Source organism: Anguilla rostrata, chromosome 15 (genome assembly GCF_018555375.3).
Source record: "Anguilla rostrata isolate EN2019 chromosome 15, ASM1855537v3, whole genome shotgun sequence".
NCBI lineage: Eukaryota > Metazoa > Chordata > Actinopteri > Anguilliformes > Anguillidae > Anguilla > Anguilla rostrata.
The window spans coordinates 6,286,185-6,301,457 of NC_057947.1; the positions used below are offsets into that span (position 1 = coordinate 6,286,185).

The 15,273-nt window shown below is 41.8% G+C and overlaps 1 protein-coding gene across 1 annotated transcript in view; it reads left to right on the forward strand.

Annotated features, from left to right (window-relative positions):
- The window catches only part of LOC135240414 (collagen alpha-1(VI) chain-like), a 29,342-nt gene extending 14,347 nt beyond the window's left edge, over positions 1 to 14,995 (forward strand). The window contains exons 22-35 of the mRNA XM_064309838.1: positions 176 to 238; positions 1,069 to 1,119; positions 1,251 to 1,286; positions 1,679 to 1,741; positions 7,816 to 7,881; positions 8,848 to 8,883; positions 9,163 to 9,199; positions 9,828 to 9,836; positions 11,281 to 11,414; positions 11,525 to 11,634; positions 11,945 to 12,131; positions 12,220 to 12,394; positions 12,787 to 12,816; positions 13,348 to 14,995. Coding sequence (XP_064165908.1) covers positions 176 to 238; positions 1,069 to 1,119; positions 1,251 to 1,286; positions 1,679 to 1,741; positions 7,816 to 7,881; positions 8,848 to 8,883; positions 9,163 to 9,199; positions 9,828 to 9,836; positions 11,281 to 11,414; positions 11,525 to 11,634; positions 11,945 to 12,131; positions 12,220 to 12,394; positions 12,787 to 12,816; positions 13,348 to 13,949 — 1,599 coding nt within the window. The 3' untranslated portion in view covers positions 13,950 to 14,995. The remainder of the gene's footprint in view (positions 1 to 175; positions 239 to 1,068; positions 1,120 to 1,250; positions 1,287 to 1,678; positions 1,742 to 7,815; positions 7,882 to 8,847; positions 8,884 to 9,162; positions 9,200 to 9,827; positions 9,837 to 11,280; positions 11,415 to 11,524; positions 11,635 to 11,944; positions 12,132 to 12,219; positions 12,395 to 12,786; positions 12,817 to 13,347) is intronic.
- The last annotated feature ends 278 nt before the right edge of the window (positions 14,996 to 15,273 follow it).

Consider the following 15,273-nt stretch of genomic DNA (forward strand, 5'->3'; position numbering starts at 1 on the left):
TCCAGCTATATCCGCCTGCCATCGATGAAATTAACATCCTACCGATGTCCCCTCGAAGAATTTCAAAACCCTCCGTATTCTCTTAGACGTTCACTGGGGTGCACTGTGGAGTCTGTGGAGTGATCTCTCCTAAGAATTACAGCTTTCTTAGTCTGTTCTTCCATTGCTGTTTCAGGGAGTGAAAGGGCCAAGGGGAATCAAAGGAGCCCCCGGAGACAGAGGCGTGATGGGTGAGAGGGTGAGTCACGTCCCCGTCTCTTCTTCAAAAGCTGACTCGTGGACGGAAGATGTGTGGGAGGAACATGGGGAACGTGGGGGATGTCTCAGCTCTGTGTTTCATGGGACCATATTTGGATGCAGGTCAACACCTGCATGGTTAATCTCATCGAATAAAAGACTATTTAAAGTATGAAATGCTGATTTGGATTTCCATTACACTACCCTAATCTCCAGCCAACAAGCGCTCAGTTTTCAGAGATAGGTTAAAGCTTTCATCTGATCTGGCACATAATGCTCTCAGCTAAATATCACAGTCAGCTCAACGCCGCAGTTCTGAAGATTGGTATGAAGCAAGATGGTCATGACATAATTTAAAATAGATTTGTGGTATTGCATTGACAAACCATTTATGATACCACAACAGAGCTGATGGGATACAACCAAATGTTCTGCCTGTTTGAGCCACTTGTATTTCTCAGCTTTCTCATTCAGTATTTCTGTAGTTAAGCCACAAATTAATAGTTATGTTGGTTGGATGTCAATCCTTTAATGAGTATAGTTCTGTTGTTTACTGAGCTTTCTTATAACTTGAGAACGTTAGAGAACGTGTTCGGTTTTCACACTGTACAAATAATAGTTGTCTGTTGTTCAAGCTGATCATATTAGACCATGTCAGAACTGTCTGTCTTTCCCCTACCTTCAATAATTGAATCAATTTGTATTAGTAGGCCATGGAAAACATATCTTAAGTCTGGCTTGACTTCAGGAACATGGTATTGCAGATTGTCCATCTGAGAAAAAAACTATAGGTTATATGGCAGACTTTAATTTTTGTTTTACATTTTTCAGGGAGAAGATGGAGCTCCAGGAAATGGCACTGCAGGATGCCATGGCTTCCAAGTAATTTAAATTCCAGTGTGACAATGAGCAGAAATCTATATTCACATGTCACTGTGCTACTGTGTAACACAAAACAGTTGTGTTGGTTGAATAGATTTGTTTTATTTTTTTTTTATTTTTTTTTTCCGCAGGGTTATCCAGGTCCAAGAGGAGATCCAGGAGAGCCGGTATGTTGTTAATATGCTACTGTGGAAGCTTAATGTTAAAAGATTATCACATTAAGCTATGGAGATTAATTTTGCCACTGTACTGTACAATTATACCTGGAACTGGTATATGTTTGTCAGGACAGAATATACAGTATTGGAAGTGTGTGCCTCACTTCCACTTTAACTTGGATCGTAAAAATTAGAAAATAATTGAAAGTATTATTTATCTTTAAAAAATGGAAAATGGAAAATAAAGGTCTGATTTGAGTGGGAAGCATGGCTGGAAGGAAGCCGAATTGGCTGAGTATCTTAAGACATAAGTGTTCTAGACTCAAGCAGTAAGAGTCGGGAAGCTTCGGTTTTTCAGCTGCACGCTGATTTGGTGATCCCCCTCTGCCTTTCCTTTTCAGGGTGGGAAGGGTACTCCTGGGCCCAAAGGAGACGACGGCGAGCCTGGTGATCCTGGGGCAGACGTGAGTCACACAAAATGGCTTCTCTGTTAACTTGATGGGAAAAACATGCACCCTCTCAAACTCTCTCATCCTTCCTTTGGGTCTCTCTTTCAAGACGTCTTAAATAAATGAACCAGGTCAAACTCGGTTTTTCTAAAAGTGTAGTGAGAGTACTGGAAGCAAGGCGCAGATCATTTTATTTCTTTACTTTTACGTCCCTCAGTAAAAGGTAAGATGTCCTGCAGCCTTTTGCTTTGAGCTCGTTCAGCTGTGTATGTTTCGTTGCTGTGGAAACAAGGGAGTGGGATTCAGAGGGGGGACAGGAAATGATCTTTCAAGACTTTCTTTTACAAGGTCTTTTTTTCTCACTAAATGTCTGAACATTTCTCACACTATAAAAACACTTTAAGAATGCAAAAACAAGCCACCTGGCTTCAAATGGACACCATATCCTAATGTAAGCTGTAGAAACTAGATTCAATGAGTTACTGTACAACTACAGAGATAATTATGAAGTAATGTAAGGTTCTTACCAAACGATAAGGGGAAGTAGCTGGTCTTTCACACAGAAACATCAACATTTTACATTTACTTACATACTTATGTGGAATACAGTTTATTTCATTATCAACAATCTATGCAAATATGCAATAGCTGTACTGGCCAATCAATTGAAATTAAGATTAACGCCCACATTTTATGGATTTATTTACTGTTTTCTATTTATAGCATATGATTCATGTGAGAAGCACAGCTTTGCTAAAACTGCTCAGAAACATATTAACAGTTGTACTAAAACGACCTTACTTGTGTATGCTGTCACTGTAGATGCAGCTGGAAAGTCTTGCATTGCCAAGAATGCTCTTTTATGGAGCTGAGGGGCCTATTTTGCATCAACAAGGCCCACAGCCCATAATTGCTCCCATATGTTTAATATACAAGAAACGAATCGCCAAGCAATCTAGAGGGGATCTGGAAACTCCTGGTTGAACACATTTTCTGCTTGTGATTTTTTTTTAAGAATTATATTTTAAAATAAGAGTACTGTACACTTCCTGACAAACATGGAATGGCTGCTGTAGTAGGTAACTTTTTCTGGAAAGGTATAGATTAGCAGAGAAATCCAGCACTGTATACTGTGTTTATACCCTCAGAATCTGTGTTCTGAAACCAGGGATTCAGCCCCCTAGTTCTCAAAACAAAAACAGGTTTAAAACGCTAATCAAAGAGATTGTGAACCTATCAAAATGAGACTGACCTTGTGTGTTCACATAACAGTACACATAGCTAGATGCATTGAGAAAGGCAAGCTAAATAATTCTGGTAATCGTCTCTGTCAGTTGCAGTGTTTGAGTTGAACTGTCTCACTGAAAGGTTAGCTCATTTATTTATTTTCTGCTTCATTTATCGGGTACTGTATGAAAACCAGCCCAGAACTACAACGCTGGGCAAGCGGCATGTTTGGCCAGCCGCACCACCACTCTCAAGCTTTATGATGTGTGCGTCTCTTTCTCTGTGGGCAGGCCCAACGGGGTTTTTATGATTTTCAAAATGTTTTCGCAACATTGTGACCATTGAGAACGTTGCCTAACGCAGCTTTAATTCTAAAACGCATCATGTTCCCCATCGTAGGCTTCCACCACTTTTCCCAGACCTGGTTTTGTGATTATAGGGGGGAAGTTTCGTACTGTCTTGACTCATAAATTGGGCTGATTTGTGACTCCCCTCATTTTTTTTCACATCCTCTTCGCACAGAAACCGTTGTGGAATGTGCTGTGCCATCACACAGTGCAATCAGACAGATCTGCAGAGAGAATGATTCGGTTGCCTTTGTTGGTCATGGAATTTTCAGGATTGCTGAGAAAGGTCCACAGCGAGTCTGTGTTTGATCGGATTGCTGAGGAAGGTCCACAGCGAGTCTGTGTTTGATCGGATTGCCGAGGAAGGTCCACAGCGAGTCTGTGTTTGATCGGATTGCTGAGGAAGGTCCACAGCGAGTCTGTGTTTGATCGGATTGCTGAGGAAGGTCCACAGCGAGTCTGTGTTTGATCGGATTGCTGAGGAAGGTCCACAGCGAGTCTGTGTTTGATCGGATTGCTGAGGAAGGCCCACAGCGAGTCTGTGTTTGATCGGATTGCTGAGGAAGGCCCACAGCGAGTCTGTGTTTGATTGGATTGCTGAGGAAGGTCCACAGCGAGTCTGTGTTTGATCGGATTGCTGAGGAAGGTCCACGAGTCTGTATCGATCTGGAGCAAGCGAGTCTGTGTTTGATCGGATTGCTGAGGAAGGTCCACAGCGAGTCTGTGTTTGATCGGATTGCTGAGGAAGGTCCACAGCGAGTCTGTGTTTGATCGGATTGCTGAGGAAGGCCCACAGCGAGTCTGTGTTTGATCGGATTAGCTTGTAATGCTTTAGGTATTGCGTTTCACAGCCACAAAAGTGCCTTGCCATCCATTGGTCATACCATAGAATGTGATTCCCTGTAGTTCCCTTTGACAACGTGTTTAATCCCATCTCAAACCGTAATGTGAATGTAGTTGGCATGTTTATTGTGAATGGATGCGTTTTTAAACTCCCAGATACTTGTGGGCCTGATTTTATCCGGCTGTGCCTCTTTGTTACCTCTGTGCCCCACGTAACCCTACAGCAGACATTACATAAAATAGTGGCTATCCTTCACATTACAGGCCACACAGTGCCACAGGAGATGTAGCACTGATCAGAGGAGACATATCTCTCACTAATGACAACTGCTGTTATGGGGAGAAACACCTTTACCAACAAATCGGGCAGCAGTATAGTGTAACGTGTCCCGGGTAGGACACTGCCATTGTACCCTTGAGCACTTAACCTGCATTGCTTCAGTATATATCCAGCTGTATAAATGGATGCAATGGAAATGCTATGTCAAAGGTTGTGTAAGTCACTCTGGATAAGACCGTCTGCTAAATGCCTGTAATGTAATGTAATGTAAATCCACATGAGCTCACAACATCTATACCTTCTATAAAGCCTTAAGCTACAGTCACTCACACACATAAGGTTTTCCCCAGATATGTGCAGCTGTCGAGTTGTACAGTAAGTCAGGAAGTGCTAAGTTTATACACACAGTCATAATAATTTTATTATAAAATAAAAGATATATGTAAACACATTTACAAGGCCTGTTTCGCAGCCTGAGTTTACTTTACATTTAAGCTGGCTGCTTTTTGTCCGAGACAGCCATCTGATTGAGATAAACAAGCTGTGGTTGCGAAGTGTAAGCAAGCACTTGGCAAGATCAGGAGTCAGGAGAGGCTGCTTCTTGCGTTAATTTATTGGAGTGCTGCCTGTTTAACATGAGGCTAAAGAGGTGCCCCCTATAATTTGCTGGCAAATCCGTGAGTGGATTTCAGACTTTGGCGAGAGAGTATGAGCGTTCATTTGAGAATCAGTTTAGCCATTACTTCAGCTTCGGACTTCAGCACAGCCAAACAGGGAGCTTTGGAAATACCAGATGGAGGGAGGGAACGCTAGGAGCAACGTCTTGTTCCTGTAAACTACTTTCAGGTCTGTTTACATTTCTGTCTGTTTAATAGCAGGTTACAGATGCGTTTGTTTGTGGAGATGTTTTTGAATCTTTAGCGCGAGAAGCATTATGGCATATTGTGGCTTTTTATTTACAGTAGTAGAGAACTTAAAAATGCCACTGTTGAATACATTTGCCTCACATAAAGTAAGCTGAATGATTGTATGTTCTGTTCTTGAGGACAAAGTACTGTAGGAGGTGCTGTCTAAGCCAGAATGCCTACTCACAAGAATATGGAGTTCACCTGGTGTTCTGACAAAGTCCTCAAAAATGGCTGCCATTTATTACCTAGGTGGGCCAACATATTTGTGGTAGTGACAGAGATATAAATACAAAAATAGAAACATTGTGCCTATAAAAACAATGTGTGTATATACCCAATTTAAATGTATTAAACTGTATATGCAAAAGTATTGGGACAGCGCTTTTTTTTCTGTTCTTCAGCACATTTGATTTGAAATAAAACAATGAATATCATAAAGTGCATGCTGTCATCTTTAATTTGAGGGTGTTTACATCCTTTTAGGGTGATCTGTGTAGGAATTATAGCCCCGTTTATAAATAGTCTCCCCCATTATAGGGAACAAAAAGTAATTTGACAATTGCCTGCTCACTTGATTCTTGGGCAACTGTGTGTCTTTGCATCATTAGTTCATGCACAAAAAAGCTAACAGAAGGTCTGACCAAATGTAGACTAAATAAGTGTCAATGCTATTGAAGTAGGCCATCATGAGACAGGAAAATCAGAGTAAATTGATCAGAGACAGCAAACATATTAGATGTGTCAAAATCAATTGATTGATACATTGTTAGGAAGCAAGAACGCACAATACAATTCAGCAATAGCAAACAACCTGGTAGGCCACGGAAGACCAATGGATGATAGAAGAATACCTCAGTGAGTTCACTGCAAGATGCAAACCTCTGGTAAGCCGCAAGAACTGCTAAGTTAGAGTTTACTAAACAGTACATGAAAAAAACTGTAGACTTCAGGTCTTCAGTCTTTGAATGCAATGGATTTTCAACCAAGTACTAAATATGACAGTTCAGTTTCATATTATGTCCAATTACTTTTTTTCATACACGGACCACCTAATATGGAATGTAAATACTCTCAAATTGAAGTGTGTGTGTGTCTGGACTAGGGGACTTTGATCTTCTGACTCTGTAGGATTGGATAACAAATAAACAGGTCTAATGAAAGATTTAGCTGTGATGATTAAATATGTGGTCAAGGCTCCAAAGGGCTCTGCAAATCAGCAGATAATTTAACACCAGTCCCGTTTAATCCACATTGGCAACTGTACTTCTGCAATATACAAGCATTGGCCAGGGCCCCCTGCAGGCCCCTGTGCCAGATGTTCTGCATTGTTGCAGTTGTCACTCCTTTTTTTTTTTTTTTTACTTCTGTAGCTTAGCGAAAGGGATAGAGCTGTGTTCCTGTAGGGTGGGTGACCTAAAATTAGCACCTGCACATTTTTACAGGCATGTTCAGCTCCACTCATTTGTTTCATTGACAATTGGAGTGCTTTTTGTTCAATTTTCTTTTGAATTGTTATGTTTTTATTAGTTTGGCACCTTGCTTATCTATGACTGAACTGAGTTTAAGTGATTTGGCAACTAAATCTGGTCATTTTTAAGTCCAAATAATGACACCATTCCTTTGCGAGCTACCCCCTTTTTCCTTGGAAGAGCTTTATTTGTCTGTGACATCAGAGCCCTGTGAAGTGAGGAATCTGAAAGTAATTTAAACAGCACACAAGACGGGGGGGGATTCTTGGTCTGGAAACCCCCTCATTAAAAGACCATGTGGTTGGCATTATAGCGTAGACATGCATGGCAACCCTGCATGACCCAGGAAGAACTGGTGCACCCAAAAAACTGAAGTGTCAATTTAGCCAGTTTGCACAGCTAAAATAAAAGATGGAGTTTGTGTTAAGGCGACAATCGTGTTTGCCAGCTGTCTGCTTTCCCGTCTTCTATTTTAAGCGCTGTAGTCCTAATGCTGCAAAATCAGCAGTCTCATGTCGCAAGTCAAAACATCTGAACCCTTTACAAGACAAGTGTGACAAGGCTGTGCTGTATGTCCAATACTAACTTATTGCTGGAATGAAGAATTAGAATGTCGCTTTTTGGAACTAGCAGGGTATGGGAAAGAGTTGTGCAAAAATATCTCTTGAACAAAGTCACCTCATGATAATTGCTCCATGTTTTTTTCACACTGTCTCACCACTTACAGGGCTTACACCTTTTTGTCTTTGCGGTCTCTCTGCCAAGTTGTTTATTACTGTGACTGCGTTAATTTGCGAAAAAAAAAAAAAAAGTAATATCTATTTACATCTCAAGTCCTTTTTGAGTTGTGTATTTTTGTTTTATAACCAAATAATTATTAGATGAATTGCATAAATCAGGGAGGCCAACGTGTCCTATGAACCCTGTACTTATTGACACGTTTCAGAGAGGCAGTCTGGTCTTTATGCGAGTAGGAGAGCATTTTGAGATGTGAGCTGTTTCTGTTTTCCTGCAGAACAACGAGCCTGGAAATCCCGGCCCGAAAGGACTTAAAGGCCACAGAGGACCAGAGGGGAAGCCGGTGAGCTACCGGGGCATCTCTGTGATTCGGGCGTGGCCGCGGGATTTTGTTGACAAAATCAGCCTGCAAAAATGCAATCATGGAGCCTGCGTGGTTTCCGTATGACAAAAAGAAGACAAAAAAAACTTGCTTGTTGTGTTCTCTGGTCAAAGGTCAAGTATCCAATAACCTGAATCTATATTTGATAGTTAAGCACCAGTAGAGTGTTCAAATGTGCATTGCTTCCTTTTCAGATCCCTATTACAAAACACATATCAGGACAATATCAAGGGGGGGAAAAAAAGTTTCATTCTTCAAGCCAACCAATTAGAAGCCTCTTCCTCCCTCCCTCTTAAATGTTATCTTACTCCCAGAGGAATTGGTCATACGTCTTCGGCCCTCTCCCCAGTAAACAGAGTGCTTGATTTATGTGCCTGTGGTGCGTGGTTTGAAGTTGGATTGCAGTTTCCTGGTGTCTGGTCTGGCTTTGGATGACCTCCACAGAGGGAGAGCACTTCTGCAACACAGGCGTCAGCAGAAATATGTGCCAACTTTGATCCTGTGGACAGGAAGAAAAGGAGGAGTTTGGTTCAGACTTACGCCTTTAATTCTGTTGAGAAATTCCTGTTCATCTGTTTAATTCCTGTTGTTTGGAAAATGGGTGCATTCCTCTTAAGCTGTAACCACATCATGAGCGAGATTCATTTTTTTAGACACTATTTTATGTGGTCCCTACATTTGACAACTGAGATCTACCATATGATTGACATGAATCCCAAATCATACTATCGTAGGTTAATTTTAGGGAGGCAATGATTTCCAGGATACTCTTTATGGTATATTGTAATGTACAGAGTGAACTCAAGACTTGGGTACTGATTTTTTTATGCTGCAGTTATGACTGTCCACATTAGGACTGTTGATCATAACTGTATATTATGTAGGACTCTCGGTCCCCTTAACCCACCTGTTTTTTCTGCTTTTTAGGGACTACCTGGGCCACCTGGACCTTCGGGGGCTGATGTAAGCCTGATAATGATTAAATCGAGCCATTTGTACCATAAGACTCCCCTGTACATTGACACCTACTGTACTTGAACACTGCCCATAAAGCTCAGATAGTTCCCAAGCAGTTTAGAGTCTTAACAGGTCTGCAAATTAATTTTTGCATTAATGCATTCTTCAGGTTTGTTAAGCCTATCAAAATAATCTCAAAACCAAAATGAAACCTTTTTTTTTTTTTCCTGTGTGAATGATGTTAGCTGCGTGTAACTTTGTACTCCGTTTCATCACGATTGATAGGAATGTGAAATCCTGGATATTATCATGAGGATGTGCTGTAAGTACTGGCTCTCTTTATTCATGACTTTCATAGTTTGTCGCAATACATTTACAGCAAATCCCACCATGTCCACAATGGGATGGACAGAAGGAACATTTTTTTAAACTGCTCCAACTTCAAAATGAATTACACTTTACAGTAGGATAAAACATAGTACAATGTTATTAAAAGCAATACAACCAATTGGCTGAAATTAAAATATTCGTGTTACCCTGTGCTTAACATCTGTGGTGGGCAGAAAGAATGTTTTATTTTCAGTAGGCCTTTGGGGCTCTGAAAACAAATAATCTTGGGAGTGGACTGTACAGGAATGCTAAAAGAACATGGACTTTATGAACCCCAATTTCTTTTTCAAGGGCAATGGACTTCACAACAGGCAGCTAAGAGATTTATTTAGTTATGGCCAAGTATTTTTAAAACCAGTAACAACTACTTATCTACTAAAACAATAAATTAGTTGAGTAACAAACAACAGTAAGCAATAAATTGTGCCACAAAGGAGTTCCAACTTAAAATGTAATGCTTTAAATCATGTGTATAATGTTATATAATATTGTTGTGTAATATATATATATATATATACACTCATGTATTGTTTTAATGCAATTCATTTCTTTTTAAACAGCTTGCTGTGGTGAGTACATTTACCCTGTTTCAAATGCATGGGAAAATACATTTTTTAAACGAATGACTACTGTATCTTTGTTCCTTCAAATTTAATCTTCTAACTTTAGAATGGAGGCTTCAGAACTAGTGCATGGATCATATCATTTTCACATGAAGTGCCTTCCTCCAGCTCATGTCTGTGTGAGCCTGACCTGTGAACTGTGATGTGATAATCTGGCTCCAACACTTTGGAGGAGTGCATATAGTCCATGGTATATGATCTGCCTTTCAGTCTCCGGCCAATGCAAGAGCCAATTGTGCATTAGCCTGTAGGGCTATTGGTCACAACTGGACGGGAAATGATCTGTGGTCTCCTGATTCAATACCAGAGGTTTCAGAAATGTGATGGAGTGGGGGTTTTGGAGACCAAACGCGACGTAGTTTTCCCCCCTCCGTAAAAAAAAAATCGTATCCACACGACCGGCGTTTTAAATAACTCCGTCCACAGGAGAACGCTAGAACGATTGCCGGATGCGCAATACACCAATTGCCATGGTAACTGATGCGCGAGTTGACGTCAGAGTTTTCATAAAGCTCCGTTTTCTTGTCCACACCAAGACAGAAACCGGAGTTTTGAAAAATCTCCACCTTGGAAGGCGTTTTCAAAAAGCTTCGTTTTCAGTGACATAAAACGCCGTTTTCGTGTGGAAGGGATGCCAAAACGGAGGGAAAACAACTACGTTTTCAGAAAAATCCGTATACGTGTGGACAGGGCCTCAATCTTAAGAGACAAAATGACGGGAAAAAGAATGAAAAGAAAAACACTCGTATTAAGGGAGAGTATCCCAAATAAAACCTCTAAACAACCCACGTACTGGGTAAAAAACGAACCGAGGCTGAAAAAGTAAGACACTAAAAGAAGAATTCTGAGTTTAGGTTGTGGCACTAACTTGCTGCCAACAACCCATTAGGCTAAAGACTGCTGTGCTAACTTTGTAGCTACAACAATCCTATACCTTTACCACACTTGACAGATCACCGGCTCTCGTGTAACGTAAGTGACACTGAAGCAAAATCTATCGGCTAGCTAGAGGTTTAAATAGAAAGCCAACAGGTGCAAACTGTAAAAAGAGATTTGCACGCGTATAATTCAATCAAGGAAATTACGAAAACGTAATGGCCGTAATAACTGAAGAAAAGGCGCATTAAAAAACCAATGGCCGTAATAACTGAAGAAAAGGCGCATAAAAAAAACCAATGGCCGTAATAACTGAAGAAAAGCCGCAGAAAAAACCAATGGCCGTAATAAACGAAGGAATGACGCAGAATGGAAAATAAATGGTGTTATCACCAAAAACCATGACCAAATCAGCACTGCTAGAATTAGTATTGGGCAGTAAAACATTTTTCAAAATACTAAAATAGAATGGGGGCTTTGAAAAATTTGTCTTCTTCTATCCGTGTTTTTTTAGAGAGCAAGTGTGGCCCGGTGGACATTGTGTTTGTCGTGGACAGCTCAGAGAGCATCGGGGCCGCCAACTTTGCCCTCTCCAAGGACTTCATCGTGACCGTAATCGACAGACTGATGAAAGACCAGCACGTCAGGGTGAGTCCGATTACAAAAAAACTGCCTGTGGCACCTTAATGTTACAGAACTTTCGCCACTGGGCCAAGGTCAGTCACTGAGGGCCCTTGTGATGTAATTTTGTCTCCCAGTTTGGCGCCAACGAGTCACGGGTGGGTGTGGTGCAGTACAGCGGGGAGAACGCCCAAGAGGTGGTGCGGCTGGGTGACCAGAACATCAACACCCTCACAGAGCTCAAACAGTACGATGCCTTTGTGACCGATCCTGTATACACTACACTAGACACTGTCTGATGCATTAAGTCTATTTATCCAAAGACAGTGTTCCATATATCCTACCTTTAGTGCACATTTAAAAAAAATAAAATTCCCATAAAAATCTCTTCCTAGGTGTTAGCCTCTGAAACAGTCCTCCGGAGCTACTAATTCATGGGAGAATCAAGCAAATTTCCAAGATGGGAAAATAAAGCAAAATAACCATGGAGTGTTTCCTAGATACCCACGGATTACCATAGAGTGTTTGACAGGTAACCGTTGTGTTTGTTCACTCAGAGCTGTTAAGGACTTCAGGTGGCTTGCTGAGGCCACGTACACGGGAGAGGCCCTGCAGTACTCCCTGACCAACCTGATCAGCCGCATCAAGGCCGAGAACAGCGTGGTGCTGGTCCTGACCGACGGCCGCTCGGACATCACGAGGGACAGCGTGCCGCTCAACGTGCTCTGCAACAAGGGGATCCGGGTAGGCGAAGGGAAACGGGCGCCTCTCCTCGCGCAGAAGCGCGTCGTCGCGCCAAAAAAACGAAATCTCACACTGCGTTGTCTTACAGGTGGGCGGGCTCGGCGTTATAGATTACACCGGGAGGGTGCCCAATCAGGAGCAGATTGAAGGCATGGTTTGTCAGAATGACCTCAGAAAGCCCGGGTTCTCTTTTGTGCTCAACAACTATGCTGAGCTTCTGGATGATACGTTCCTGCAGAACCTGACAGCACAGATCTGCCAAGGTATATACCTCCTCTTGAGAGAGAGTCAATCATATTGACTGGAATCAGATTTTATTTTAAATGTATTATAAAACAGTTTTAGTAGTACTTTGGTTTGAAATATAACAAAGATTTCTTTTAAATGATAATAATCTTGATTGCTAATTACACAAAAATCCAAATAGAAATTTCGGTTAATTTGAGGATAAACAGGAAGTGGAAGGTTTTTTTCCCTCCACATCCTGTGTGTTGCTGAACCAGTCAAGTCTTTGAAAGCATTTTAAACATTTAAGGCTCTTTGTTTTTATTGGCTTTCTCAAGAGACTTTAAGCATTTCCTTTAGGCGTAGCCTTTGCTGATAGGACTGATTGTTGTTTCATTTGTGTTTTTCTTTTTTTTTTTGCTTTTTGTAGATAAGAAGGCCCCCAATTACAAATGTCCAAGTAAGTTTTAAATCCATGTCAATTTCTGATCACTGTTTCCTCTCATCTGTTAAAATAATCATTTTAGACCCAGGAAATGTCAACTTCTAATTCCTTCTTTTTAAAAATCCCAGCAGCACCCCTCTTTGGAGGATTCATTATCAGCATTGTTATTACAATGAGTATTTTCATTACTATTAGCATCACCATTATCACCACTGTCATCATTATCATAACCATTGCCATTTTCCTTTTATCGTTATTACCATCATTATAATACAATTATAATCTTCCTTCAGCTGCCACAACAGACTGTATGTGGATTTGACTGAACACTTTTCTCACTTAACCCCTTGAAGAGTAGGCTTTCTGGAATGAACATTCCAAAATTAAAATTCAGTGTTCTAGATCTCCATTGCTTTAATTTGCCGGTAGTGATGCGGATAAGAACATCCTAATCAGATATTTGTGATCTTACACCTTAAAAGGCTAGCAGACCCTCCGATAGTTAGCATCATAATAAGTACTTCCCCCTCCGTTTCCCTTCTGCAGTCGTCTTCAAGGCAGACACCGACATTATCCTAATGATGGACAGCTCGGCCAGCGTGGGCGGCAATAACTTCGAGGTGACCCGCACGTTCGTGAAACGCCTGGCGGATCGCTTCCTGGCGTCGGACTCGCCCAGCGGCGTGAAGGTGCGCGTGGCGGTGGGCCAGTACAGCAGGCAGGCCGCCATAGAGGGCAAATTCACCTCCAGCTACACCGAGGTGGCCGGCAAGATCGACTCCTTCGCCTTCCAGAACGCCGCCACGGACGTCACAGGCGCCCTGGACTTTGCCATCAAGGAGTTCAAGCGCAACAGCACCGGGAACCAGAAGAGGAAGCTGCTGATCTTCTCGGACGGGCGGTCCCAGGGCGTGACGGAGAGCCTCATCGAGAAGAAGGTGCGGGAGGTCCAGGACGCCCGCGTGGAGATGTACGTGCTGGCCGTGGGCAGCCCGGTGAACGAGGCCAACCTGCGCTCCCTGGCCAGCCGGGGCCGGGCGTACGACGTCATCTACGCACAGCGCCACCTCCTCAGGGCCGCCGACTACCCGTCTCTGCTCAGGGGCGTCTTCTACCAAACTGTGTCCCGGAAAGTCTCGCTAGATTGAGAGGTCTGGAGACAGGCGGGGCGACAAGCAAGCAATGGGAGGGGGGAGGGGAGGGGAGGGGTAGTGTAGAGGGCAGGGGGCGGGTTGGAGGGCTCAGGAGAACTTACACCAGAGATTTACACCTGAGAATAGGGTGGTAGGCAAACTCAGCACAGAGATTTTCTGTGATACATACTTTAAACTCCTTGATCATTTTTGGGTGCTTATCTTATATTACCATTTTATCTTAATGATAGGCTTCAATTATTTGTCAGGTCAATTTGAGCATCTACTTGTCATGGGGTAAATTTGTACTTTGAAGGCAAGCCATGCCACGTAGGATAAAATCGCTATAACTGCAGTTGTTTGCCTTTGAATCAAGAAGTTAAGCCAGTCTTTGGTATATTTGTCTCCTATTAGCAACACACAGGTGGTGTACAATTCTGCCTAAAAATGTACTGATTAAGATAATACTTGTGTGCAAGGGTATGGGTATTATTTGACTGCACTGTACACACATGATCTATACAAATGTGGATATACTGGAGATTCTGCCCATTAAAAAGGCTTTAACCAGGATTATGCATCGTATAGCAATATTGTACCGTAGAAGAACCTGTTGTTAAATTGCATTAAATCACTTTGTTTGCCTTAAACAAATGTTTGCCCTACCTATTCTCTGACAAAGTTTTAATTTGTTGAAGACACTTTGCCCGTTTATCTGTTTTCATTTTTTTTTTTACAATAATGAACAGCAAAAAACAATGATTGTGCTTTATTCAATTTTTCTTATTAGCATTGAATTACATATCACGTAACTATATCCAGTGGTGCTGTCTCCAGTGGAGCCTACTCAGGCTCTCCTGTGTTTTTTATTTTTATTTTCTTAGTTTATTTTTTTTTGTTTGTTTTATATATTTTGTCATGGAAAAGAAAGTACAACTATCTCTCAAAAAACAAGACATTACCACTAGGTTTTTGTAAAGATTTCTTCGTCTATTGGAGACAATTACAGCCTCAGAGCTACTGTAAGGGAATGTTCCTTCAATAAAGGGTGCTTCACCAATCAGGATGAGCGGTGTGTTTCCTGTGGCAGTTTTAGCAGTGTGTGTCTGTCCGCTCTCCACCATCAGGGGTTTGGGTTGATGCCTTTCACATGCACAGACACAGGGGATGACCGGTAATGAGAAAACCAACAGAGTCGTTACTGTGGCAAGGCCGGAACGAGCTCTGCGAGTCTGAATTTGTAACCGTCAAAAGCACGGCCTTTTTGAAATGTGTCGTCTTGAGCAGCTTTTAAGGCATCTGACGTGTATGACAAGAAACAGGCTTTTTTTTTTTTAAA